Source organism: Phaethon aethereus (genome assembly GCF_964289735.1).
Source record: "Phaethon aethereus genome assembly, chromosome: 17".
NCBI classification, from domain to species: domain Eukaryota; kingdom Metazoa; phylum Chordata; class Aves; order Phaethontiformes; family Phaethontidae; genus Phaethon; species Phaethon aethereus.
This window is the reverse complement of record NC_138593.1, coordinates 14482209-14505916: the sequence shown is the minus strand read 5'-3', so window position 1 is coordinate 14505916 and position 23708 is coordinate 14482209. Positions and strand designations below refer to the sequence as shown.

General features: G+C 62.8%; 1 protein-coding gene across 1 annotated transcript in view; it reads left to right on the top strand.

Moving 5' to 3' along the window:
• Nucleotides 1-23708, top strand: part of KSR2 (kinase suppressor of ras 2) — a 69785-nt gene that overhangs the window by 1918 nt on the left and 44159 nt on the right. The window contains exons 2-5 of the mRNA XM_082007515.1: nt 4676-4816; nt 5414-5564; nt 11608-12112; nt 23521-23702. Of these exons, the coding sequence (XP_081863641.1) occupies nt 4676-4816; nt 5414-5564; nt 11608-12112; nt 23521-23702 (979 nt within the window). The remainder of the gene's footprint in view (nt 1-4675; nt 4817-5413; nt 5565-11607; nt 12113-23520; nt 23703-23708) is intronic.

Genomic DNA, 23708 nt, shown 5'->3' with positions numbered 1-23708 from the left:
GGTCAGCGCGGCTGACGAATTGCTGCCTCCCTCCCGGGGACGGGACCGAGTGGAGCCGGAGAGCATGGTGAAGCCATTCTGGTGGGATGCTCCTTGCCGGGATGCTCCTTGGCGGCATCCCACGACGGCGCGTGGGCGAAGCAGCGTCCTGCTGTCGCTGGGGCAGCTCAGCCCGGTCCGGACGGCGGGTCCGGAGGCGGCTGCGGGGAGGCCGCCCTGCAAATCCCGGGTGCTCGCAGGGAAGCGTCTCTCCGGCCCCTACGGATCGTGCTGTGCCCGCGGCGGGGGAGCCCCGGCGTCACCTTCCCTAAAACACCCCCAAAGCGGGGCGCCCGCCGCGGGTCTCAACCGTGGGCATCCCTGCTGACGCTCACCCGCTGCTGCTCAGCACAGAAACGGGGTGATTCCCAGGAGGGGAGTGACGCCGGGTGAAGCCGGGGCCAGATTCCCGACGCCGGCCCATCGGCGTTAGGTCTGGCCCGGCTCCCGGCGGCGTTGTCCTGGGTTGCCGCCAGCGTAAGCAGGAGCCGAGCTTGGCCCTGAGTCCCTGCCACCACCGCCGCGTCCCAAGGACGTGACGCAGACGCAGGGGCCCCGCTCGGTGCTTCTTCCCTTCCCAGCTGGCGGCAGCAGAGCCGGGCCAGGCACCGGCGTGGCGAAGGGGACGGCGACCGGGGACGGGCGGGCTGGGAGGGCACCTCACCCCCAGCGCCCCGGGGGAGGCTTTGCACGGCCCCCGCGTCGGCGCGAGCCTGGAATAAAATGGGTGAATCCACGTTTTTTGATTAATCCTCATATGCTAAACCCTGATTGTGCTGGATTAATACAAATTTTTCCATTTTTTCTTCTTTTAAAGCACTTTAAGGTACACGCCAGGGCCCATCCTTCGTGTGCTGGGGTTGCGCGGGGAACTGGTAACGGCATCCCGCCACGCAGCATCCTTCCTTCGGGCTGGGTACCACCGGCTGCAGCCCGGCTTCGGTGGCGAACCTCGGGGCTGGGAGGCTTTTAGGTCTCGCTTGCATCTCGGGACAGGCTCCAGCGGCAACCGAGGCAGCGTCCGGGACCGGAACGCCGCCCGACGCCGCCCGGGGTGGGAGCCGGGGCCGGTTTGCTTCCTCCGGGGCGGCGGCAGCGGAGCTGGGGCTGAGCATCGTCGGAGCAGGAGGGTGGGAGCGGGGCGGCCGCCCCCGTTAGCCCTGCCGGGTCCTGCCCGGGCGGTGGGGCTTTATTCCCTGTCGGAGCACGGCGGTCGGGCTGTGCACCTCTAAGTTTGGGTTTCGGGGTGTAAATACGGAAGAGGGGTGCTGCTGCCTTGCCTGTTTGCTGGAGGTCTGGCGGCAGAGTGGGGTAAAAGCCAGAAGGAAAAGCTGCGCGGTGATTTTTTCTGGCCGTCCTGTGCCGCGTTGCTCTCTGCGCTGGGGTTACCCCGGTGCGGCCAAATCCCCTTCCCCTGTCAAAGTCCCCCCAGGGCTCCTAGAAACCTGCCAGCGGCTCCAAGGATAACCCCGGGATCGGCGGTTCCCCCTCCCTGGCTGCTGCCGGGGAGGGGGAACCCTCCCGGGACGCTTTCGGCTGCCGCGCAAACACGCGGGTGAGGGTGGGCAGGGGCACCCTGGGGAAGAGCCGTGGCCGTTTCCAAACCTTGCGCGGGCCATCGTCGAAGGAGACGCTGCCCCAACGCTGGGCTATTCGTTGCCTGAGCGTGTGGGTTCTCTGGTGTCTAATACCGTGAGCGTGGCACGCTTCTCCTTGGGCTGCGTCCTCCGGGAGAGCCAGGCACCTGCAGGAGGCTGGGCTGGGCCGTTTCAGCCCCGGTAGTCCCGGAGGAAGCCCCGGGGGGACCGTTTAGCAGCGCTTGAAGTAAACGATGTGCAGAGCCAGAGGTGGCAGGCGAGCCCAGCAGGGCCCCGAAGGAGCCCTGAGAGGGGAAACGCAAGCGTGGCAAGGTGTTCCCCAGCCCTGGGATGCTCCAGCTGCCTCTGGAATAACGAGCCCCCCGGGTAGGAGCCGGGGAAGAGTCGCTCCGGTTGCGGCCGCGCGCCGCGGGAAAGCACCGGCTGCGGCCTGCCACCGTGCCGGGAATGTTTGGAAGGCGCGGAGCAACCCCTCTGGTTGGCGGCACGAAGACGTCCGGCACGTGCCGATCCCGCCGCGCCGAGCGGGGCGAGCGTCCCGGCAGGCGCGGGCTCCCTTTTGACGGCTCAGCGGGTGCCGGCGGGCGCGCGGCCCAGCCGGTAGGAAGTTAATTAACTTTCACCTCGCGCTCCCGCGGGTGGATTTTCCACCGCCTCTCCCCGGTCTCCAGGCAGGGCTCGGTGCCGTCGCCAGCCCGGCTGACGTCAGCGCGGACGCAGGGTGCCGCGCCGGGGGGGGGGTGCGGCCGCCCTCCCGCTCCCTGGAGACCGGCTCGGGGGGAGGGACGGACGGAGGCGGCGGCAGCCGCCGTGCCGGGTTTCGGGGCGAGCGGCTGCCGAGGGGAAACCCTGCTTGGGGCGGCGGGAGGAGGCTGGACATCCCCGCCGGGGTGCGGAGGGGAGAGAAGGGGTCAGGGCTGGCGTGGGGGCGGAGGGGACTCTGAGCCACGGGTGACGCCGGCCCCTCTCCTCACCCGGGGTCACCCAAGGTCCCCAGGGAGCGACGTGGAGCGGGGACATCCCTCCTCTGCCTGCGGCCGTTTTGGGGGGGCAGCAGGGACCTGCCGGGGTCTCGTTTTTCCGCGGAAAGGGCTGTCGTCCCTGGTTGGACCGGCAGCGTGTCCCCCCCCCAAAGAGCGAGCACCCGCCGTGCCGCCGGGCTTCCGACCCTTCCCCTTGCACGCCCGCAGCGACGGGCACCCCAGGGCGTCCCCCCGCCACCTCCCAGGCGGGTAAACTGAGGCACAGAAAAGCTGCGGAAGGGGAGGAGGAGCGCAAGGCAGGACCCGGCCTGCGCCGGCGTTTAGCACCATGTCCGTCCCGCGCAGGCAGGGCCGGGCCGCGGCTCGGGGGGAGCGAGAGCGTCTCCGCAGCCGCGGGACGGGGCTTTCCCCGCAGCACGGGGCCGTCTCGGGCGCTGCTTCCCTTTCCAGCTCCCTCGGAGCTCTCCGCAAAACAAGACGGTGCTTCGGGACTTCCCAAAAGTTTGCTGGGCTGATTTCCCCCGAGCCTGGGGCTTGAGCAGACCCATGGGCCAGAGCGTCAGCCCCAAGCCTGGGTCCTCGTTCCTGCTAACGACGGCCCCGCCGGCCTCTCCAGAGCTGGTCGGGGTGGATTTCTCCCAGCCGGAGGCTGGAAATTAAAGTTCCTCCCTCCACTCCCCCCACCCCTGCCCCGTTCCCGGCTCCCAGCACGTCGGCGGTGGGTGCCGCCGGTGGCGGGTGCTGCCCTGTCCTCAGCTCTGTCCCCGTCCCCGCTGATTTTAGCACTTAGCTGCGGCTCGGGCATCCCCTTGGCTCGGGGGGCCGGAGGAACCGGCGGTGGGCAGGCTGGTGGGGAGGGAGGTGAGCCTTTTAGGAGGGTTTTTGACGGTGTTTTGCCGCGGTTGTGTGCGCGGAGGAATTTTTTTGGGGGGAGGCAGGAGCTGCCTCTGTGTGCGTTCAAGGTGCTGCAGAGCCCGGCCCGCCCCGTGGGGCTCCCCGGCCACTCGCTTCGCCGTCCCCGGCTCCGTGGTGGCTATTAATTTTTGGTAATTGACCTCCGTGGCCATCAGACAGGTCGGGAGAAGCCGCCCGGTCGGGGCGCGCGGCTCCTGGCAGTGCTGTCGCCCGCCGGGCCGACGCTGGTGGGACCTGGCGGCGGGGACCCGCTGCCGGCGAGGGGATGGGGACCACCAGCCTCTCCCCCGCTGCCCCCGGCGTATTTTGCCCATTTGGGTGATGGGCAGGGGCGCAGCACCGTCTCGTGCCGCCGGCGGCGGGGAATCGCCGGAAAAAGCGGAAAAAAAGAAAAGCGGGAGCGGGAAATCCCAGCAGGCTTCCAGCTCTGCTCCCTATTTCCGAGAAAGGAGGCCAGTCGCGCGGCATCTTTATTTTGGGAGCTGTCAGGCCGCCTTCGCTAACGCGGCGTCTTCGGCCTCGTGGCGGGAGGGCGTGGGGGGCCGGCCGGCGAAGGGCTGGGGTCGCGGGCGAGCGGAGAGGGGCTGCGGTGGCGGCAATGAGGGGCGGCGGGGGGGGGGGCTGGCGCGGAGGGGTAAGGAGAGCACCCCAAAGAGGGGGTGCTCGGGGCGGGGGGGATCCCTTTGGGCTAAGCCTGGGCCCGAGAGAGGGGAGCGCGTCCTTCAGGTGCCGAGGGGGGGCTGGTGTTTCTGTTGGTGCGTGGGAGAAGTGATGCCCCCGTGTCCCCTGTCCTCTCCTCGTGCACCCGCCGTGGGGTCCCTGGGGTGGTGGGGTCTGTCCGTCCCCCAAGCAAGACCCCAGAGCTGAAGCACGCGGGGTTTATCCCCATAAAGGAGCCGAGAAAGGGCTTTTTTTGTGTGTGTGGGGAAATGCCCCCCTTGGACACCCGGCGCGATGCCAAAGGAGCCCGTGGCCGCGGGTGACGGGGTGTCCTGAGGGCAGGAGGGGCTGCGTGTGCCCCGGGGATGGGGCAGAGCCCACGCTGCCCGCGGTCACCCCCTCCCGTGTCCCCCTCCTGCCGCGGGGCGGGAGAGGGGGGTGATGGAGGGGGTCCCAGAGGGCTTTCGCCTTCTCTTCCAGAGCAAGCTGGTCAAGTACTTCAGCCGGCAGCTGTCCTGCAAGAGGAAGGTGGCCTTGCAGGAGCGCAACGCCAAGCTGGAGGGCTTCCCCCAGCTCCTGCACTGGTTCCGCATCGTCAACATCCGCAAGGAGGTGATGGAGGTAAGGGTCAGGCACGGAAAGGTGCTGCAAGCCCGTGGTGGGACGTGCTGGCCAGGGTCACCCCCCGCCAGCTCTCCTCCACCCACCAGTGGGGACACCCCACCGCTGTTCCCAGTGCCAAGGGGGACCTCGCGGGCGCTGCCCCGCGGAGCGGGGGTCCCCCACGTCCCGGTCACCGCGCGGTGGTGCCGCGGCAGGTCACAGCATCCTTCTGCCGCATCCTGGGCTCCTGCAGGCGAGGGGTGCGGCGAGGGGGTGGCACCCAGAGGTGCTCCCGTAACAGTCCCCCCGGGGAAGAGGCAAGTCCGTATGGAAGCTGCCGGTCCCCGCGTGTGCTCGGGGTGAGGGCAGGTCTTCATGGCGCTCCCAGATGCTGACCTGGGTCTGGATCCGCCTCAGACCGTGCCAAAACTTGAGATAAAGCTGAGGCTCACGCTGTGCCCCCTGGGTTTCTCGTGTGGATTGGGGTGGAAAACGAACATTTTTGGGTCTGCAATGGGGCAACAGGAGGGAACGGCTTCTCGTCTGCATGCCCCGAGGTGCTGGTTTAGAGGATGCCCCAGGATGGTTTATTCCTCCCCCCTCCTGCCCCATCAGGAAATCGCTCCCAGGCAGCTGAGCCTGGAGGAGCTGCTGGACATGACGGACGACCAGGTCTGTGCGACCCTGGAGAAGTTTGGGGCCAACAGCGAGGAGTGCGCCCGCCTGAACGCCTCCCTCTCCTGCCTCCGCAGCGTCCACAAGTCCGGTGAGTCGCGTGCCCTTGTGTCTGCCGGCCGCGTGCCCTCGAGCTGGCCCGGCGCGGGTGGCACCGTCCCGTGGCGGTGACGCCGGGAGCACGCCGCTCATGCGTTCCGGCGTTCGCAAGGGTCTTCATCTGGGGTTGCGGGGCTCCTGCGTCGCGGTGGGATGGCCGGATACCCGCCACCCGTGGGGGACGTCTTTGCTCTGCTGCGTCCCTGGGGCGTGGGGCTGCATGGGGGGGCTCCCCTCTCTAGGAAGTGATGAGTTGTTAGTTCTCTACAGGGAAACTTTGCCTAAGGAGGGCGCAGTGTTTCCTCACGGGGTCCCTGGCAGCCCCCTTGCTTGCCGGAGCACAGCCAGCGGCCTCGGGGAAAAGCCCCTGAGACTCAGTAAGCTCCCACCGCTCGGCACCGCTTCCCGCCTGGCTGCCGAGCGAAGCCCCCATACCCAAAACCCTTTCCCAGGGCACGCACAAGCCCTGCTTCCCCTTCCCCCGGGGCCGAGGGTGCGGATGCCGGGGGTGCGGATGCCGGGGGTGCGGATGCCGGGGGTGCGGATGCCGGGGTGCGGGTGCCGGGGTGCGGGTGCCGCGCCGGCGGGTCCCCGGGCGGTGGCAGCAGAGCCCTGCGCTGCGGAGGCGGCCGCACCGTGCGGGAGCCGCTCCGGCTTTATCGGCGCCGGCAGCCGGCGAGCGGCGCGGGGCCGGGGGCTGCGGCCGTGGCTGGGGTTGCCCGGGGAGGGGGTGAGCGATGCGGCCGGTGGCTGTGCAGGATCCGGCTCTCCTGGCACCTCGTCCCGGGCCAGCTGGGCCTTGGGATGCTGCTGGGCCGGGGCTGCCGTCGCCAGGGTCTGGCCTGGGGGTGAGTTGGGGGGCTCTTCCCCATGCGTGTGCCCCCCAACAAGAGCCTCAGCCTCGCCTCCCCACGTGCGATAGGGACCGTATCCTGCTGGCACGGCTCTTCCCCGTGGATGGCATCGCTGAACCGCTGCTTTGGTGCCAGCTCGGGGAGCGCTGCCGGTTCAAGGGGCTGCCCGCAGGGTGCGTATGGGCAGCAGCAGGGTCGGGGGTGGGGGGGCGTTCCCTTTTTGGGAATGGCAAAACCCAGTTTTGTGGTCTAACCCCCCTGCTGTCCCCCTCCCAAGGGCTCCCTTCCCGGTCCCAGCCTGGGGCGATGGTAGCGGGTGGTTTAGCTGTGGTCCCGGGCTGGCAGGACCCTTCCCTAGGAGGACCCCAGTGCTGCCAGACCCCCGGGGCTCGGGGGCCCTGGGCTCCTCTGCCTGGCTCCCGTCCCCTCTTGGGGGTGCTCCTTCAGCCCAGCTGCATCCCAGGGGCTGGGGACGACGGGGCATGAGCCCTGCCGGGCTGTAGCTGCTGGGTTTTTGGCTGGGCATTTGCAGGTCCAGAGCAGCCCTGGGGACGGGGCAGGGATGGGGCTGCTGGTGAGGAGGGTGCTGCGATGCGCTTCCAGCGAGGGGCAGCTTTTGGGGGCCGGCAGTGTCCCTGCATTGAGATGACATGTCCCAGGCAGGGTGTCCCCAGCCTCCTGCCCTGGAGGGGTCTCGGCCTCATCCACCCATTGCGGTTTCTCTGGGCTTTCCGTGTGGCATGGCACAGCGTGGCACGACGTGGCGGTGCCCGCCGGCACGGGGGACGGTGGCAGAGGGCCCTCACCACCACACGATGCTGCTGGGCTGGACGCAGCAGCCGCTTCCAAGCCCAGTGCTTCCAAGCTCAGCGAGGGCTGAGCCCAGCCTGACGCTTCCCACGGGGCCCGAGTCCCCCCACGCTCTTTAACTCCCTAAATCCGGCTCCCACCTCTGCTCCTGCCCTCCTTCCCTTTGGCATTTTCACTAAGTCTCTCCGCTATTTGAGGAAGGGCATCGATGCCTCCCTCGGAGCCCGGGGAAAGCTCTCAGCCTGCTCTTTGTTTAAACACCCTTTGACTTTTAAAGCCCTTTGCAAACAAAAGCTGCTTTACTCGCCGTGCTGGCTCAGCCCAGCCCCTGCATCCCCCCCTCCTGCCCCTCCGCTCTCTCTGCCAAGGGAATTCTCCCGCGCCCCGGTGGGACCTGCGCTTCGGGAAATCCACACCGAGCCTTTGGCTCAGCAGCTGCACTGAAGATGCTAAAATATCTTCTGCTCCCCTGGGGGTTTCTGGCTGGCAGAGATGGAGGGTACCAGGGGGCTGCGGGGTGCTCGCTGCTCCATTTGCTTTTTAATGGGGCAGGTGATGGGGCTGCCAGCCTGCCCGGCGGGATGTGGCTTGGTGGTCCGTTGGGTCCCGGCGGGAGGGAGCTTGCTGCTCTCCAGGCACCACGTGCGTTTGACTTCCCCAGCGCTCCATTTAACTCCATCCATCATCCCGCTGCTCCCGGGGGGGCTGCGAGCTGGCCTTTGCGGCGAGGGCTGCTGTTTCCGTCCCTCCGCCGCTGCGGAGATGCTGCAGTGGCCATTCCCGCCCCACCGGGGGCCGGAGATGCGGGCTCTGCGGCGCAAGGGTCCCCGGCGCTGCCGGCCAGCGTGGGTGCCCGCCGTGCCGGCACCGCACGTGCGCACCGCTGGCGAAACCCCCGGGCTCGTTGTGCGATGGATGGCACGAGCCTTGGGCACAGGGAGGGGCACCGCAGAGCCCCTGCCAGCCCGGAGGGATGCGGGAGCTTCCCTGGCAGCGGAGGAGGCCAAACGTCCCTGAATTTCCAGAGGATTGGGGTGCGGGAGGCTCCACCCGCCTTGGCACGCGGTCGCCGTGTCCCCCGCCTCTGCGCTGCTGTCCCCGGCCTGGCAGAGCCTTCGCCTGGTCCAATGGCCCCGTCTTGGCGCTCCCCCCGCTGTTTGCCCCCTGGGAGAGGGGCAGCACAGCCCCTGCCCCTCTTCGGCCGGCGGGAGGGCGAGGGCGGTGGTGCCCCCGGCCAGGTCAGGGCAAGGTGCTGGCTCGCTGCCCCCGGCTGCCGCGGGGTGGTGGGAGCAGGTCATCCCATCCGGCCGCTCAGGGCCGCGTCCAGGAAGCACCATGGTGTGGGCAGCACGTTCCGGCGGCCTGTGGGGATGGGAACTGGCAGAACCAACTGGTACATTGGCAACGTTGACTGGGGTCTGTCTCTGGGGTGCACCAAAGCAATGCCATCCCTCCATCCCTCCTTCCCTCCTTCCATCCATCCCTCCTTCCATCCATCCCTCCTTCCATCCATCCATCCATCCCTCCTTCCCTCCTTCCATCCATCCCTCCTTCCCTCCTTCCATCCATCCTTCCTTCCCTCCTTCCATCCATCCTTCCTTCCCTCCTTCCATCCATCCTTCCCTCCTTCCATCCATCCCTTCATCCTTCCTTCCCTCCTTCCATCCATCCCTTCATCCTTCCTTCCCTCCCTCCATCCCTCCTTCCATCCATCCCTCCATCCCTCCTTCCATCCATCCCTCCATCCCTCCTTCCATCCATCCCTCCATCCCTCCTTCCCTCCTTCCATCCATCCCTCCTTCCATCCATCCCTCCTTCCATCCATCCCTCCTTCCATCCATCCCTCCTTCCCTCCTTCCATCCATCCCTCCTTCCATCCATCCCTCCTTCCATCCATCCCTCCTTCCATCCATCCCTCCTTCCATCCATCCCTCCATCCCTCCTTCCCTCCTTCCATCTATCCCTCCTTCCCTCCTTCCATCTATCCCTCCATCCCTCCTTCCATCCATCCCTCCATCCCTCCTTCCATCCATACCTCTTTCCATCCTTCCATCCATACCTCCTTCCATCCTTCCATCTATCCCTCCATCCCTCCTTCCATCCATACCTCCTTCCATCCTTCTTTCCATCCATACCTCCTTCCATCCTTCTTTCCATCCCTCCATCCCTCCTTCCATCCATCCCTCCATCCCTCCTTCCCTCCATCCCTCCATCCTTCCCTCCCTCCATCCCGTCCGCAAGCTTGGGCAAGGAGGGTCTACGCCGGCTTCGGGAGCTGACCTGGCTCCCGTGGAGCCTGGCAAGCGTACGTCCCCTCGGCGTCCCCCCCCAAACCCTCCAGCGAGGGGTTTTCAACTTACCCGCTAGATGCGTCCCCTCGGTCCTCCCGAAGCCCCGGGAGCCGCGTTACGCCGGGCCGGACCCCCCAGCCGGCTGCGCGCGAGGCTTGCACGGCCGGAAAATATAATTAATGAACAAGTTGCTGCCTCTTTAAAACATCATGTAATTTTCTTCGCAAGTGCGGTAGCGGCCGCGTTCTAGAAGCCAAGATTAGTATTAATAAAGCAGGAATGAGGTGCAGTATTAACCTTTTCCATCAATCTCTATTTATTGAGCGGTTAATTAGAGACATCTAATTTCCCAGGCCAGAGGGGCTGGGGGGAGGCGGGGGGGGGAAGCAGGGTGCTGTTTTGTTGCTTAAATGCTGATGAATTTTGCTGATGAATTTTTGGATGGCGGGGGAAGCAGCCCCTTCCCAAACCGAGCATCCTGGGGGCGGGGGGGCCGCTCCAGCAGCAGGGAAAGCCCCGGGGCAGCTCATAACCCAAAAGCACGTTATATTTACCGACTACGGCGGCAGCCCTATATGCAACCCCCGCTTTATTTTGTTAACGGGTCCGTATGGGATTTTTCTCGGCTGTGAAACCTTACGCTTGGCGGCGGTGTTTTATCGGCAGCCGAGGCGTCGGTTTGGGGATTAATTTAATATTAAGTGAGAGCCGAGCGGGGCCGCTGCGGATTGAGGAGTTGATGGCGTGTGACTAGTGAGTTCTGCGCGGAGGTTATCAGCTGTCCTGCGGGGGGAAAATCATCCGGAGCCGAATATTTACGAGTCGTCCTGGCCCCGGACCTGCACCCAGGAAAGAGCATCCCCGCGCATCCCCCGGGAGCGGCCGGGGCGCAGGGCTCCTTGGGGTCCGGCCCCTCCTTCGGTGGCGGCTGGGAGGTGGCCCGTGGCACTTAATAGGGATATTTCCTATAGGAATTAGGCAATTAATATAGGCAATTAATATTCCCCCTCGAAACAAAACGAAGAGGCTTTCGGGAGCGAACAGGCAGCCGTGCGGCGCCGTCGAGGCAGGACAGAGCTTGGGAAAAACTGGGCGAAGGGGAGTTTTGGTTCTGGGCGAGCTCTTCCCGTGCTTTTCCGGCTGGGAATCAGCTCTGGCAGAGCGGCAGCGCCCGGGGGAGCCCTGGGAGGGGGCGAAATCCAGGAGCGTTTAACAGAAAGAAGAGATTTTGTGGTTTTGTTTTTTGTTTTTTGTTTTTTTTTTAATTTATTTTGAATTTTTTTTTCCTTTCAAGTGCGTTCTCCGTTTAAGCGTCGCATCTCGTCACGCGGCGCGCCCGCTCACCTGCAGCAACCGCGCGTGGAAAACACGTTTCCCCGGCTTATCCGGCGTATTTTTAGCCCTGACGCTCCCACCGGCCCCGTAACGGGTCATTTCCGCTCCCGAGCGCGTCCGCCGCGTTCCGGCACGGCCGAGCGTCGACGGGCGCCGCATTTGCTTTTCCTCCGGAGCTTGAAATAAAACGTTCCCCTTGGAAAGGCTGGTTAAAGAAGAGGCCGGGCAATTAGTGGCCAAAAAGGGAGGGGGAAGGAGCCGTTTGAGAATAAAGAGATGAGGGGTTTATGTCGGTTTCCCGAGCGGAGGCGAGGAAAAGGAGGCGGCGAAGGGATCTCGATTTGGGTCCATCTGTGAAGCTGCTGCCGGCAGCTCTTCGCTCACCTCCGTGCCGGGGGGGATGGCTAATTAGAAGCTGAGCCCCCCCCCCCCCAATTACAGCGTTTATCCGGGTGGCACAGCGTGCCCCCGCGGAGGGGTGCCGCAGGCGTGGGGTGGGGGCACCAGCCTTGGCCAAGCAAAGGGTGTCCCGTCCCCGAGCCGTGTTTTGGGGGGGGGGACGGGACGGGGACGGGAGACACACACGCAGGCGGGGGGCTCGGTGGGTGGGGAAACGCGCGGGGCTTTGCGGGCGCGCAACGCGGCCGAGCCCCTCGCCGGCGTTTCCGGGGGGATGCGGCGGCCGCGGCGGGGACCGCGCGGCTTCCGCGGCGCCGCATGGCCGTGTCTGTGTGCTCCCTTGCAGGCGGCAGCCTCTCCAAGCAGGACTGGACCATCCAGTGGCCGGCGACGGAGCCGGGGCAGGAGAACAGCCCCGGGTGCCCGCCGGAGCCGGGGCAGCGGGGCAGGACGCACCTCTCGCAGAGCCCCAGGGTCCAGCCCAAGTGCGGGCAGCACCACTGCCACGCGGGCTCGTCCCACGGGCCCTCCTACACCCACGTGGACCGGCTGACCGTGGAGGGTCACCCGGGGCTCTGCCCACCCGTGGAGTCCGGCCACCGCTCCCTGCCGCCCTCCCCGCGCCAGCGACACGCCGCGCACACCCCTCCGCGTACCCCCGACATCGTGACCACGATGACGCCGCCGGGCACGCCGCCGGCGCGACGGCGGAATAAACTGAAGCCCCCCGGGACGCCCCCGCCCTCCTCGCGAAAACTGATCCATCTCATCCCCGGCTTCACCGCGCTGCACCGGAGCAAGTCCCACGAGTTCCAGCTGGGGCACCGCGTGGACGAGGCGCACACCCCCAAGTAAGCGGGTGTCCCGGGGTGCCGGCGCGCGGCGGGGCGATGAACCCCATCCCAGCAGCTTTTGGCTGCAAAATGTCGGGGCGCGGTGTCTTTTTTTTTTTTTTCTTTTTTTTTGGAGCTTTGAGGTAGAAAAGCCCGTTGCGGCTCTAGCAGGCGGCGGGGCCGCCGCCGCGACAGTGTCTGCTTTGCTCCCCTGGCACCCACGTTTTTGGCAGCGTGGCGTTGGGTGGGGAGCACCGAGGGGCTCCGGGGGCCGCTGCTCGGCAAAGCCCCCCGTGTGCCGGAGCGTGGCACGGCTGGGTCGCGGCGGGAAGCCGCGGCGACGGCGCGGGGACGCGCGACCCGGCCGGAAGCGCCGCGCCTGGGCGCGAGCGCGTGCGAGGCGGGAAGATCCGTCTTTCCGGCTGAATTTTATATCCCGCGCTCTGTGTCCTGGGGACCTCCTCCGTATCTTTTTCCACCCCGGCTGGTGTTTGCAGAAGGCTCCGCGGTCCCTGGCCGTGCCACGGCTCCTTCCCACCGCTCTTGCTCTGCGGCTCCGGTGCCGCCTCGGGGCATCGTCTCCTCGCCCCGAGGGTCCGTCGGGGAGGAGCGTGGCCGGTCCCTGCCAGCCCCCCAGCGCAGCAGCCCCGGGACAAATCCAACTGTTTGTCCACGAATTTGGGGCTCTTAAGAAAATGAGGCCACGCCGGGTGCCCGGGCAGGGTCCCCCGAGGGGTGCGGTGGGAGCGGGGAAAGCCTGGGGGGCCGTCTGATCCCCGCCGCGGTCGTCGCACGCCCCGGGTCACCCTGACACGGATCCGGGGCGAGGTTTGGGCACGGGTGTCTGCACCTTGTTCCAGCAAAGCCTCCGCGATTCCCCGAGCCAGCCGGGGATGGGAGCCCCCGGCTCCCCCGCCGGGAGACGGAGCGGGGCAGGGCATGGAGAAAGAAACCGTGGACAGGGTCGACGTGACCGTGGTCACGTCCCCTCTTCCTTCATCGCTCTCCGCTTTCCTTCGCTCCCCGCTCGCCCGTGTCCCCTTCGCCCGGCGTCTCCGGTGCTCCCCTTCCCCGGCGGGTGCTGGGCCACCTCAGGTGATGCGACTTCAATTCCCCAAATTCAATTAATGCGCTAACGTGACTTAACAGCCGAACGAGAGAGCCGGTGTTAGCAGGGCTCCGGCGTGCTAGCGTCCTACCGGGGGTCCACCGCGTCGGACCCAGGCCCCCGAAAGCCGCTCGGAGAGCCGGGGATGTTAATTTTCTCTAATGGCACTTAATGATTTTTCAGGAGGCAACTGCTAAATCCTGCTTGCTAATCCCATTAGTGTTGTGGGATAGTAATTAGTGCATTAAAGAGGCAGCTTCGTGTCCCCCCCCCCCTTTTCTCTAGCAGAGGCGTGCTGAAGTTTTAGCTGTGTATCAGCCTGAACGCGGTGGCTGATGCTTTGCCTGGCACAGAGAAAAAAGGGGCTTTTTTGGGGCCGTTACCTTATTTTGTGGCAGCGTGGGTGCCACGCACGTGTATTCTAGGGTAGGTTTTTTTAGTGTCGTAACTTCCGTGGAGTCCGAGACCTCTGTGCTCTCTGCCGGTTTCCTCCTGACCCCAAACACGAAACGGAGCTCATCCCCGAAAAAATCATTCCAAGCCTCCTCTGATCAATCCTTCTAGTTGTAGCCGTGCCAGCGGGCTCCTGGTTCGCTTTGGATCGCGGCTTTCTGCTCCCTCTGTCGCGTCCCAGCGTGGCAGGAGGTGCCAGACCTGGACAGCCGGTGGTCGGGGGGCACTGCTGGGGACCCCAAGTGCTGGCTGGGATCTCCCGGGGCGGTTTTGGGTCTAGATTTACCCTCACACTGCCTCTTTGCAGACCGCTGTCTGGTGGGACCCATCTGAAACCCTCCCAAGAAGGGAGGCTGGTGTCCCTCAGGCTGATTTCTCCCCTCGCCCTGGCAAGCCCCATCTCAGGGTGGGGTGGAACGGGCTCCGGGGAGCCGGGGATGCCCTTGGTAAAAGCAGAAAGCTCTCTCTCCCCAGGAGCTGTGGGTCGGGATCGATGGAGGGAAGCTGTCGGGGTGCTGTGGGGCTGCCCCCGCAGATTTTTCCATCTCGGTGCAGGCACAAAGCCAAACCATCACCGTCTCTCTGGAAGAGCAGTAGCAGCAACCAGGTCTTCTCTGGAGCAAGGCCACCAACGTGCCACTTGACTCTTGATGATGGCTCATAAGTTTTCTTGCGTTTTGTGCTTCGGAGCTTATTTCTAGGGTTTAATCCATCATTTTTGTATGCTGAAATTTTCTGAAACAGGGGTTAATTTTTTTGAGCTTACAGCCTCAGATTTTCCTGCACGGAGCCTCCAGCTGTTGACCGTAACTCTGGGGTACGGAACATTACTCCTAAAAAGATCCCCTGGCTTCCATAAATCCACAATCCATAAACATCTCATGAACGGTCTTGAAACGGAAACAAAACATTTAGAGTGGTTGATAATATAATGCCCATTTAATACCTCATGAATTCCGTGGGCCATTTAAATCTTTCATGGATAGTTAATGATTATTCGTCAGCGAGAAGTCAGGGGAAAAAAAAAAACCAAACTCTGAATGGAAGGTCTTAAAAATACATTAGTTGGGGAACAAAAGTCAAGCTAGTTGAGAGCGAGCTCAAGAGCATGTGTTAACCCTTGGAAGGGTGCGTGTAAAATGGTCCTCTGGAAGCAAGACCTGCCCTGGGGCATCCTGCCCCAGACTGGTGGTGGGGTGGTCTTCATCCTTAGACCCGTGCGGAGGGGAGGTGAGCCCAACACCTCATCGGCTTCCCAGTTTGGGGTTCCTTTTGCCACGCTGGTGTCCGGCCAAATTCGTGAACTCCGTGGCCTTCAACGAGCAGCCTCCGGCAGGCAGCTGGGGAGGGAGGATCAGAGCGTATCGCTGGTGAGCGGAAGCAGTGTGACCTGACACAGCCGAGCCCCGGAGGAAATGCTGAACTCTCCCAAGAGCTAAAGCGAAGCAGCTGCTGGAGAGGACGTGCGGTTTTTGTGGTGTACCTAGGTCGGGTTTGGGCTGGGAGGAGGCTCCTCCAGCTCAAGGCAGCTTTATTTTAGGGAAATTGTCAATTAAGTCTCCTTATCCTGTGTCGCCTTTGAGGCCCGGATGCAGGTAGGGTTGGGTGTTCTGGTGGAAAGGGCTGTTCATCCAAACCCTTACAGCAGTCGTCTTCCTTGCCTTGAGCCTCGTTGACGCTGGGGCTGTTTTTTGGCAGTACCAAAAATCAGTTCTGATCTCAAAATCAGAATGAGGATATCCTGGATGGATGAAGTCAGACGTGAAGTTCACATCTGATGCGGTGATAGAGCACGTACCCATTTTCTTCTTGTATGATTTCCAACTCCTGAACCGACTCGAACTTGACACTTTGGGGTGGGGTTGGTTTTCTCCCACCCCACGTGACAGAGGAACCCCTGAGAAGAGGCTGTCTCCTGTGGCACTTGGCCAAGTCTAGCGTAGGATCCTGCTTCGGGCATCTCGGCAGAGAGGTGAAAGTCTGAATCATAGACTTGCAGAAACCTAAGACCAGAGGTCTTCACCGTCCCCACCACACCGAGCAGCCTGTGGTTAAACAGTCCCTCAGAGTTAATCATCTGCACCGGCCTTAAATGCTACTGAGTGATAGGTCATTTATTCTGCTGCTCTGCAACCTTTATAATAACGATGTTTTCCCTTGTATCAATTCCCATCGACGCTTCTACCAGGTAGATCAATTATTTGATATTCTGCTGGCATTTCCCAGGCTTGGAAAGGCAGGTGGGCTCTTGGCTTTGGGGATGAACGAGAGATTGATGTTTGCAGAGCAGGTGGATGCAGCGGGACACCGTCGACACGTGCAGATAAGCCATATGCAGCGTCTTCGGCGTTGCGTTATTCATCCTGTGTGGCGTCCGAAAATGTAGAGATCCACCTGGTACTTCTGCAAGGGGGAAGAGCGTTGGAGTGAGGGAATTGGGAGAGCAAAACGAGCAGCGTCTCTCTCTCTGGTTCCAAATCGTCTTTCCGATTAATCTCAGCGCCTTTGACGGCGCGTCAGGGCTGTGGAGTTTTGCACAGGTCCTGGGTTTTCTCCAGCTCTCGCAAAGTATGGTCTGCACACCGCGTCTTGACAGTGATGGGTCGCCTCCCTAACAAACTGTCTCTCTGCTGCAATTATCCCGCTGCTCTGGGCTGCGGTTCTCCTTAGGTACGTCGTTAATGTTAATTACTGCTGTGGTATTCCATCAAGGGGAGCAGGAGCTTTAACATGCTTGGAGGAGAAACTTTTCACCGTGTCCTTTAACGAGAAGTTGAGCCTCCTTTGGCCACTTTGGAAATGGCGAGTATGGTTATGAATTTAGATAAGGATTAACGTCTCGGGGGGGTCTCACCGGCGGTGGCAGAGCTCTCCGGCTGCCGGCACCATCGCCTGATTTACCGCCTCCACGGTGTCCATGTGGGAAGGGAGGGCACGGGGAGGGCAGGTGCTGTGGGCAACGTCCCGGTCTGGTGACCAGGAGATGGATTGACCGCTGTTGGTCAGGGTAGGAGGACACGCTTGAGCTCTTCTCAGCTCCCTTCCAGCTGTAGCTACGCAGGAAAGACATGAAGCAGCTCCTCCGTCCTCTTTGCGGGCTAAGAGGTTGGCGAGGGCATTTCATCGCCATCCTGCAAGCCCCCGCTGACCTGCTGCTGTGGCCAGCCCAGCGCCCAAGCAGGTGGTGGGTTGGCCAAGCGCTCTGGTGGCTCCCTTGGCAATAATGAAATGAAAACCGAGAAGGCAGGGAGAGCGGGCTTCCTAAAAAGCCATGAGACTCCCCTGACTTTTCTCTTTCAATTAAAGAGCTGCCCAAGCCCACCACGGGCAAACCACAGAGAGCAATCGCCCCATGAAACCATCATCTTCTGAGATGAAAGGTTTGCAGAGCTGTAGTTTACAAACCTCCACCTCAGGGCTTTCCAGCCGCGGGCAGTCCATGCTTTTCCCTCCAGTGGTGTAATTTTTTGAGAATTGCCTCCCAAACCAGATCCGGGGTGTGCGCGCGGGTGCCTGGGCCGTGCGGGTCTTGCTCTTCTCATGTGAACGCAAGCGGTGTAGGCAAGTGCTTGAGTTGATCGCCCCACCTTTCTTTTAGCTGATTTTTGCAAGCCTGGAGATGCTGGTGGCTGGGAAATGGGGTCTCATACCGATGGAGAGCTCTGTGGTCTTCAGCCCACTCATTCCTCTCCTCTGAGGACAGGCTGGGAGAGCTGGCAGGGCTCAGCCTGGAGCAGAGAAGGCTCCAGGGAGACCTTCCTGCAGCTGCCAGGGCTGAGAGGGGCTGGTAAAGATGGGGAGAGACTTTTTAGCAGGGCCTGTTGTGACAGGACAAGGGATGATGGCTTTAAACTGAAAGAGGGCAGATTCAGACTAGATAGAAGGAAGAAATTTTTCACAGTGAGGGTGGTGAAACCCTGGCCCAGGTTGCTCAGAGCGGTGGTCGATGCCCCATCCCTGGGAACACCCCAGGTCAGGTTGAGGGCTCTGAGCAACCTGCTCTGGTTGGGGATGTCCCTGCTCGTTGTGTGGGGCTTGGACTAATGACCTTGAAAGGTCCCTTCCCACCCAAACCGTTCTATGATTTGATGGGAGAAAAAAATGCCCGAGCTGGCCCGGCTGGCTGAGGTTGTGCCCTCTAGGAATGGAGAAAACCCCTCATGTGGGTGCAGACGAGGGACACCTCGGGCCTGAACCGGTGTGGAACTGGTTCCGGTACAAGGTGACTCAACCTCACCGTCGTTGGTTGGCCGCAGCCGGCGGTGCTCATCCACCGCCGCCCTTGCGTGTCCCTCAAAGAAACGTAACGGCGGAAACGAAGAAAACAGGGAGGGGGTTTAATGAGAAACAGGACCTGCTTTGGGATCCTGGCAATGAGCTCCTCGAGCTCCTTCCACGCGGCAGCCCGCGTCCGCTCCGGGCGGCGTTCCCGCTGCCCTCCTGCAGCGCCGTCTCGCCGGTGCGCGAGTCCCGGGAGGGGGAAAAAAAACCAACCCGGTTTGGCTCGAGCTCCCTTCACAGCATCTCCCGGCTTTATAATTTGCAGCCGTAATAAAAAGTTACGCTCTGTGCTATGAAAAGAGAATAATAGATCAGTAAGACTTGAACCTTAAAATTCAGCCAGCCGGGGAAGCGGGGACAAGCACTTGGATAAATATTTAACTGTCGAGGCTTTGATATGAAGAACCTGCTTTTCCTCTGGCCAGAGGAGGAGGGATTTGTTGCCTCTTACGGTAATAAGGAGGATAAATGTAACATCTGGTGGATATTCTTTCTTTTTTTTTCCTTTTTTTTCTTTTTTCTTTTTTTTTTTTTTTAATATCAAGCCAGTATTGCATAGAGCTCATTCGGATCGGGGTGTATAATGAAGAAATTTCATCTCTTCAGACAGGTTCCAATAATTCACTGGCTTTACCTGCCGTCCTCGCTGCGCGGGGAGGGATGCGCGACGGCACGGGGCGCGCGTCCCGTACGTTTATTCTCATGTGCGGAAGGTGACCTGGTGCCTCTTTTTCTGGCTGCGACGGCTCCAACCGCAGTCGTTTTGGTCCCAACTCCCCGAGCCAGTCGGTTTGGGGATGCTCGTGCTGCTTAGCCCAGGAAGCCAGCTGGATTTTTGTGGGGTTTTTTGGGGAATCCCTGAAGCTGAGTTTTGCCAGTCGTGTGCCAACACGGGAACCCAACGGGAAGGGAGCGGAACGGGCAGCTCTTCTTCCATTAAAAAACGCAGGAATAAATTTGTGGGGTTTCCTCCTTTTTTTTTTTTTTTCTTTTTTTTGGGTGTCATTGCACGTGGATGCTGCTTGCTCGGGCCAGGGGCGATGGCCGGGCGTGGACGGGCAGAGCCTCGCCGGCTGCCGAGGCGCGGGGGAAGCGCTTTACCTTCTCCTTCCTCTGATTTAATACAGAATATTGTGCAATTAAGCCGGTCAAAAGGCCATAAATCTTCTGGGCTGAATCCTGACCGAGGCTGTGCGCTTCGGGCCAGGCAGCGGCGATCTTTAATCCTTTGCAGAGAGCTAACTGAAACACCGATGAGAGGCTTTTTTTCTTTCCCCCTCCCCTCTATTTCCCTCCCTTTAAAAAAAAACCCCACGTTCGCGTTGAAATCGGAGTGTGCTGGAGAGGAGCAAAGCGGTGAATAAAGCAGAGCCTGGCGGAGTCAGCTGCGGGGTCAACTCTCCTGTTGTGACGAAATTTTGCCTTTAAACCCCTTTTTAGTTTTTTTTTTTTACTTACAGTACCATTGGCGAGCGACAGCAAACGCCTGCGGAGCTGGTGGTTATCGGCCCCATTTCCGCCTTTTATTTAAGAAGGGGGCGCGGGGGACCGGGTGGCGCGTCCCCTTCGGGGCAGAGCCCTACGGCCCCCCCCCCCCCCGCCCGTCCTCCCGTTCCAACGGCGGCTGGCGGGCGCTCCGGCTCCCCCAGCCCGCCGGTCACCCGGGGACGCCCCAGCCGCTCCTCGCCGGGCACCTTTCTGTCGGGGACCCTATAGCATCCATACCGTCCCGGCAAGCCCTGCCTTCCCGCCGGGGCTGAAAGGAGCGACGGGCCCTTTGTCCTGGGTGTCTGCCGGTGTTTTTCACCGCCTGTTGAAACCCTCTATTTTTTTTTTTTTTTTTTTCCAAAGCCGGTGATAAGCGTTTGACTGATTGCACCGAGCAGGCGGGGACGAGCCATTCAGGCTGGATTGACACCTAAAGCGATTTGCATTAAGCGTTTCAAACTAGCTGGGCTATTTCCCCACCCCCCCCCTCCCCCCCCCGCCCCCCAGTTATTTGAAAACCATCATCATACATTTAGCAAATGCTGGCGTGAAATGATGTCCCTAAGAGTTGGCATTTCACCTCTCTGCGCGTGGAATCGCTCCCAGGGAGCGGCGCCGACTTTCCCGAGCGTCCACATCAGCCTGCGGCCGGAATTAGCCCCGATGCTCCTGCGAGCTCTGGTTCGGGGGGCTCGGGGGGGTGGGGGGGTTGTCCCGTGCCTGGTGTCCTCCCCGGGAGATGCACAGGGAAGGCAAGGATAAAAATGAGGTGTTTTTTTTTAATTTATTTTTTTAGGGGGGCCACGCGGAGGGTTGGGGGACGGTGAGAGGTAGCGGAGCAGCCTGGTGCAGCAGGCTGAAAGATGCTGGGGAGGGTCTGCGGGTCCGGGAGCAGCTTTGGGGCTCACAAAGTGGGAAAAGCTGAAAACTGGTGACCTTGGGAAGAGTTTGGGGAGCCCAGGGCTCCGTGGGGCAGGCTCCAACCCCGTCTTGCTCACGGGGAGCCCTCTGCCCCCGCAGCGAGGGGTGCTCGCAGACCCCTCTGCACTGCCCGGCTTTGCCGCCTCTTGCAGTGGGGACGGGGCTGGGACGAGCGCGGAGAGGGGATCTGAGGCTCCCGAGGCGGCCAAAAAAAGGAGTCGAGATGTTTGGATTTGGGGAATTCGCTCCGAATCCGGAAGGAAAGGAGCCCTTGTCCCTGCGGTGGCACTTTTCCTGCCACCCCCGGGGGTGGCGGGGACTTGCCATAGTCATTCCAGGCTGTCCCCTAGGTTTTGGGGGGACTGCAACGTGGTCCTCTTTGCTCCCCACAAACCCTCTAAAACCAAAATAAAAAAATAACCGGTATATAACTCGCTCCGTCCTCGTGCGATGCTGGCTTGGGCGACCGAGGGGAAAAGGGAAACGTTGGTCCGAGGCGGGTGACACCGCTCCCAGGAATCGGAACGGGGTCTCTAAGAGCCTGGAGCCCCCGAGTCGCAGCGAGTGTCGCGTTGTGGGGAGGGGGCTCTGGCGTATCGCCCCTGGCCCGGTGCTCCGTCCGCGGGCTGAGATGAGCAGGGGCGGCGCGGGGGTGTGGGGTGGCCCGGGCGGTGCGGGGGCGTGGGGCGGTGCGGGGGCGTGGGGCGGTGCGGGGGTGTGGGGTGGCCCGGGCGGTGCGGGGGCGTGGGGCGGTGCGGGGGTGTGGGGTGGTCTGGGCGCTTGGGCTCGATGAGCTTAAGGATCTTTTCCAACCTAAACGGTCCGATGCTTCTACGAAATAGCATTCCCAAAAACGCCTCCCACGGAGCCGTCTGGAGGAGTGGGCTGTGATCCCCCCCTGAGGCGGTGCCCATGGCCGGCCTCATCCTGCACCCCTGCTCCCCGGCCCGTGCGGCCAGGGCGGTACGTGTCCCTCTTTTTGCAGGAGCAGCCCCAAACGGGGCTTGGCTTGCACGGCAGGGAGGGGTTTGCTCTGTGCCCCGCTGGCACCTGGGGTGCCTCCTCCCCAAATCGGTGGTCGCGGCCCCGGGGCCGCTTCGGCGCGGCTTTGAGCCTCAGCCTGTTGGAGCAGGACCCAAAGCACCGAGCGCGTGTGAGCACCCAGGGAGCTGAAGGTGCAGGTTTGCTCGCAGCACCCCAGGGATGCCTCAGGGGGTCCCTCACAGCCGGGACACCAATGTGGGGGTGCCTGCAGCAGGGTGCCCCGTCCCTGTGAGCCCCCCCAGGCTGGGGACTTGCCACGGGCATGGATGCTCCTGCTGCAGCATCCCACTCCTCTCCAGGCTTTGGTCACTGCTCCCTCTCCTTCGGGACAGGGAAAAGGGGTCAAGGCCATGGCCAGACAAGCGGCCAGCCCTCGCTCGTCGTGATCCTTCCAGCTGGATCACGGTGTTTGTGTGTATTTATTAATTCTTCCCCCCCCCGAAGAAACAGGGACAGAGAAAAATCTCTCTCTGTCCAAAATCACTCATCCTTCCTGATAATGAGAGCTGTCACCAGCCCTGCTTGCTGAGGAAATGATGCTCGCGGTAAATATTTGGTCTGGAACTGATTTATGAGTGGGGGGGAAAAAAAAAAAAAAGAGATCAGCGCCTAATCACTGCGTTGCGGGAAGAGCCTTGGGCTGAGCGCCAGGCCCGAGCTTCCGGGGGGCTGTGCCCGGGGCTTCGGCAGAGGCGGCGGGGCGAAGGGGTTCATCCCTTGGGTTGGGATCAAGCAGCAATCCCGGAGGGGCTGGGCCAGCTCGGGCGGCCACCGGGCTTCTCCTCACCCCGGCGCTTCGCAGATCTGCTTTAAGGACTGGGCTTTCTGGGGGGCCAGACGCGCCGGGTTTCCCTCCCGGGCTGCGGCAGGACGGGCTCAGCGGCTGCTGTCGCAGAGGTGCCGCCATGCCCTTGCCTCCCCCTCCGCTCCCGCGCTGGGGTTTTTTTGCCCAATTCTAACGATACCCCCGGGAACTGAGGGCGGCGGGTTGACCTGGAGGCTGTAGTTCCGTGGTGTGTCGATGCTACCCGCGTCGCCTCCGGGAAAACTGTCTCCGGCCGTTCGTTAGCTGGCGGGGCCGGAGGGTCCTCCGTGACCCTGAGCTGTCACGCTGCCCACTCCGTGCTTGGGGGGTCTCTGCCCCAAACCCTCCAAATCTCCAAGGCCTGCTCTGCCTTCCCCGGAGCCCGCTTCGGGGCAGGGCAGGGGATGCTCCGCTCTACCTCGCGCTGTCGGGATGCGGCCAGGGTGGGGGCGGCTGAGCCGGCAAGGCTTGGCGGTGCCCCGCGCCCGCAGCCCAGCCCCTGCGAGCGGCGGGTGCCGGCCCGCCGCGCGAACCTGTCCGGTCTGTGTGCTGCTTTGCGCCCGGCGGGGCCACCGAAGTACCCCTCCCCGCTCTGCAGCGTCTCTGTGCCGGTGGACGTTTCCCGGGGCTTAGGGTTGTCCGCACGGCGGTCCTGTACCCCGGTGAGCTGTTCCCCGGGTCTCTGTTGGGGCCGCTCACGGCGTTAGCCTCGGGTGAGACGCTCCGCTGCAGCCCAGGCCTCGGCTGGGCTCAGTTCCCCTGCTTGGGCCTCAAAAGGGACGTAGGTGACATTAAAGGACATTAAAATCGGAGCAGGTGCCGAGCGCTGGTGGTCTGGGTGCCGGCGTCCTGCTCCCGGCTGGGAGGGTGCTGGGGCCGGCGCTGTCGTGACGCACAGGCAGCAGCACCTCTCGAGCTTGGCAGCGTTTCGAGTGCCTAAGCCCGTGTCGGATGCGGCAGCAAGCAGGCTGCTCCTGCTCCGTGCTCCCCCCGTGCCTCAGTTTCCCCCACCTGGAGCGGGGCTGGTAGTAACGGCCGGTGTCGCGAGGTGCGGGTGAGCTCTGGTGTTTCAGGGGGACGAGCTCTTGCGAGCAAGGTGTTCCTTAATGAAAATTGCCTTTTTTTGATGACGGGGAGGGACTGAAAGTTTCTGTAGGGATACGGGTCTAATTATCCCGTCAGCTCACGGGGCGGCGCAGCATCTCCCCGCGGGAGCAGCCATCGTACGGGCGCCGCCGGTCCCTCGGCGACCTGTGAGCGAATCCCCCCTCGGTTTCTTGCCCTTCACTTCTCTCTCCTCCCCCCCCCCCCCCTTTTTCCTTCCAGAGTCAAGAAGAAGAACAAGCCCTTGAACCTCAAGATCCACAACAGCGTGGGGAGCTGCGAGAACATCCCCGCGCAGCGCTCCCCGCTCCTCTCCGAGCGTTCCCTGCGCTCCTTCTTCGTGGGGTACCCGCCTTTCCTCCCCTCCACCCCTCCCGTCCACACCGAAGCCACCTTCTCGGCAAGTAAGT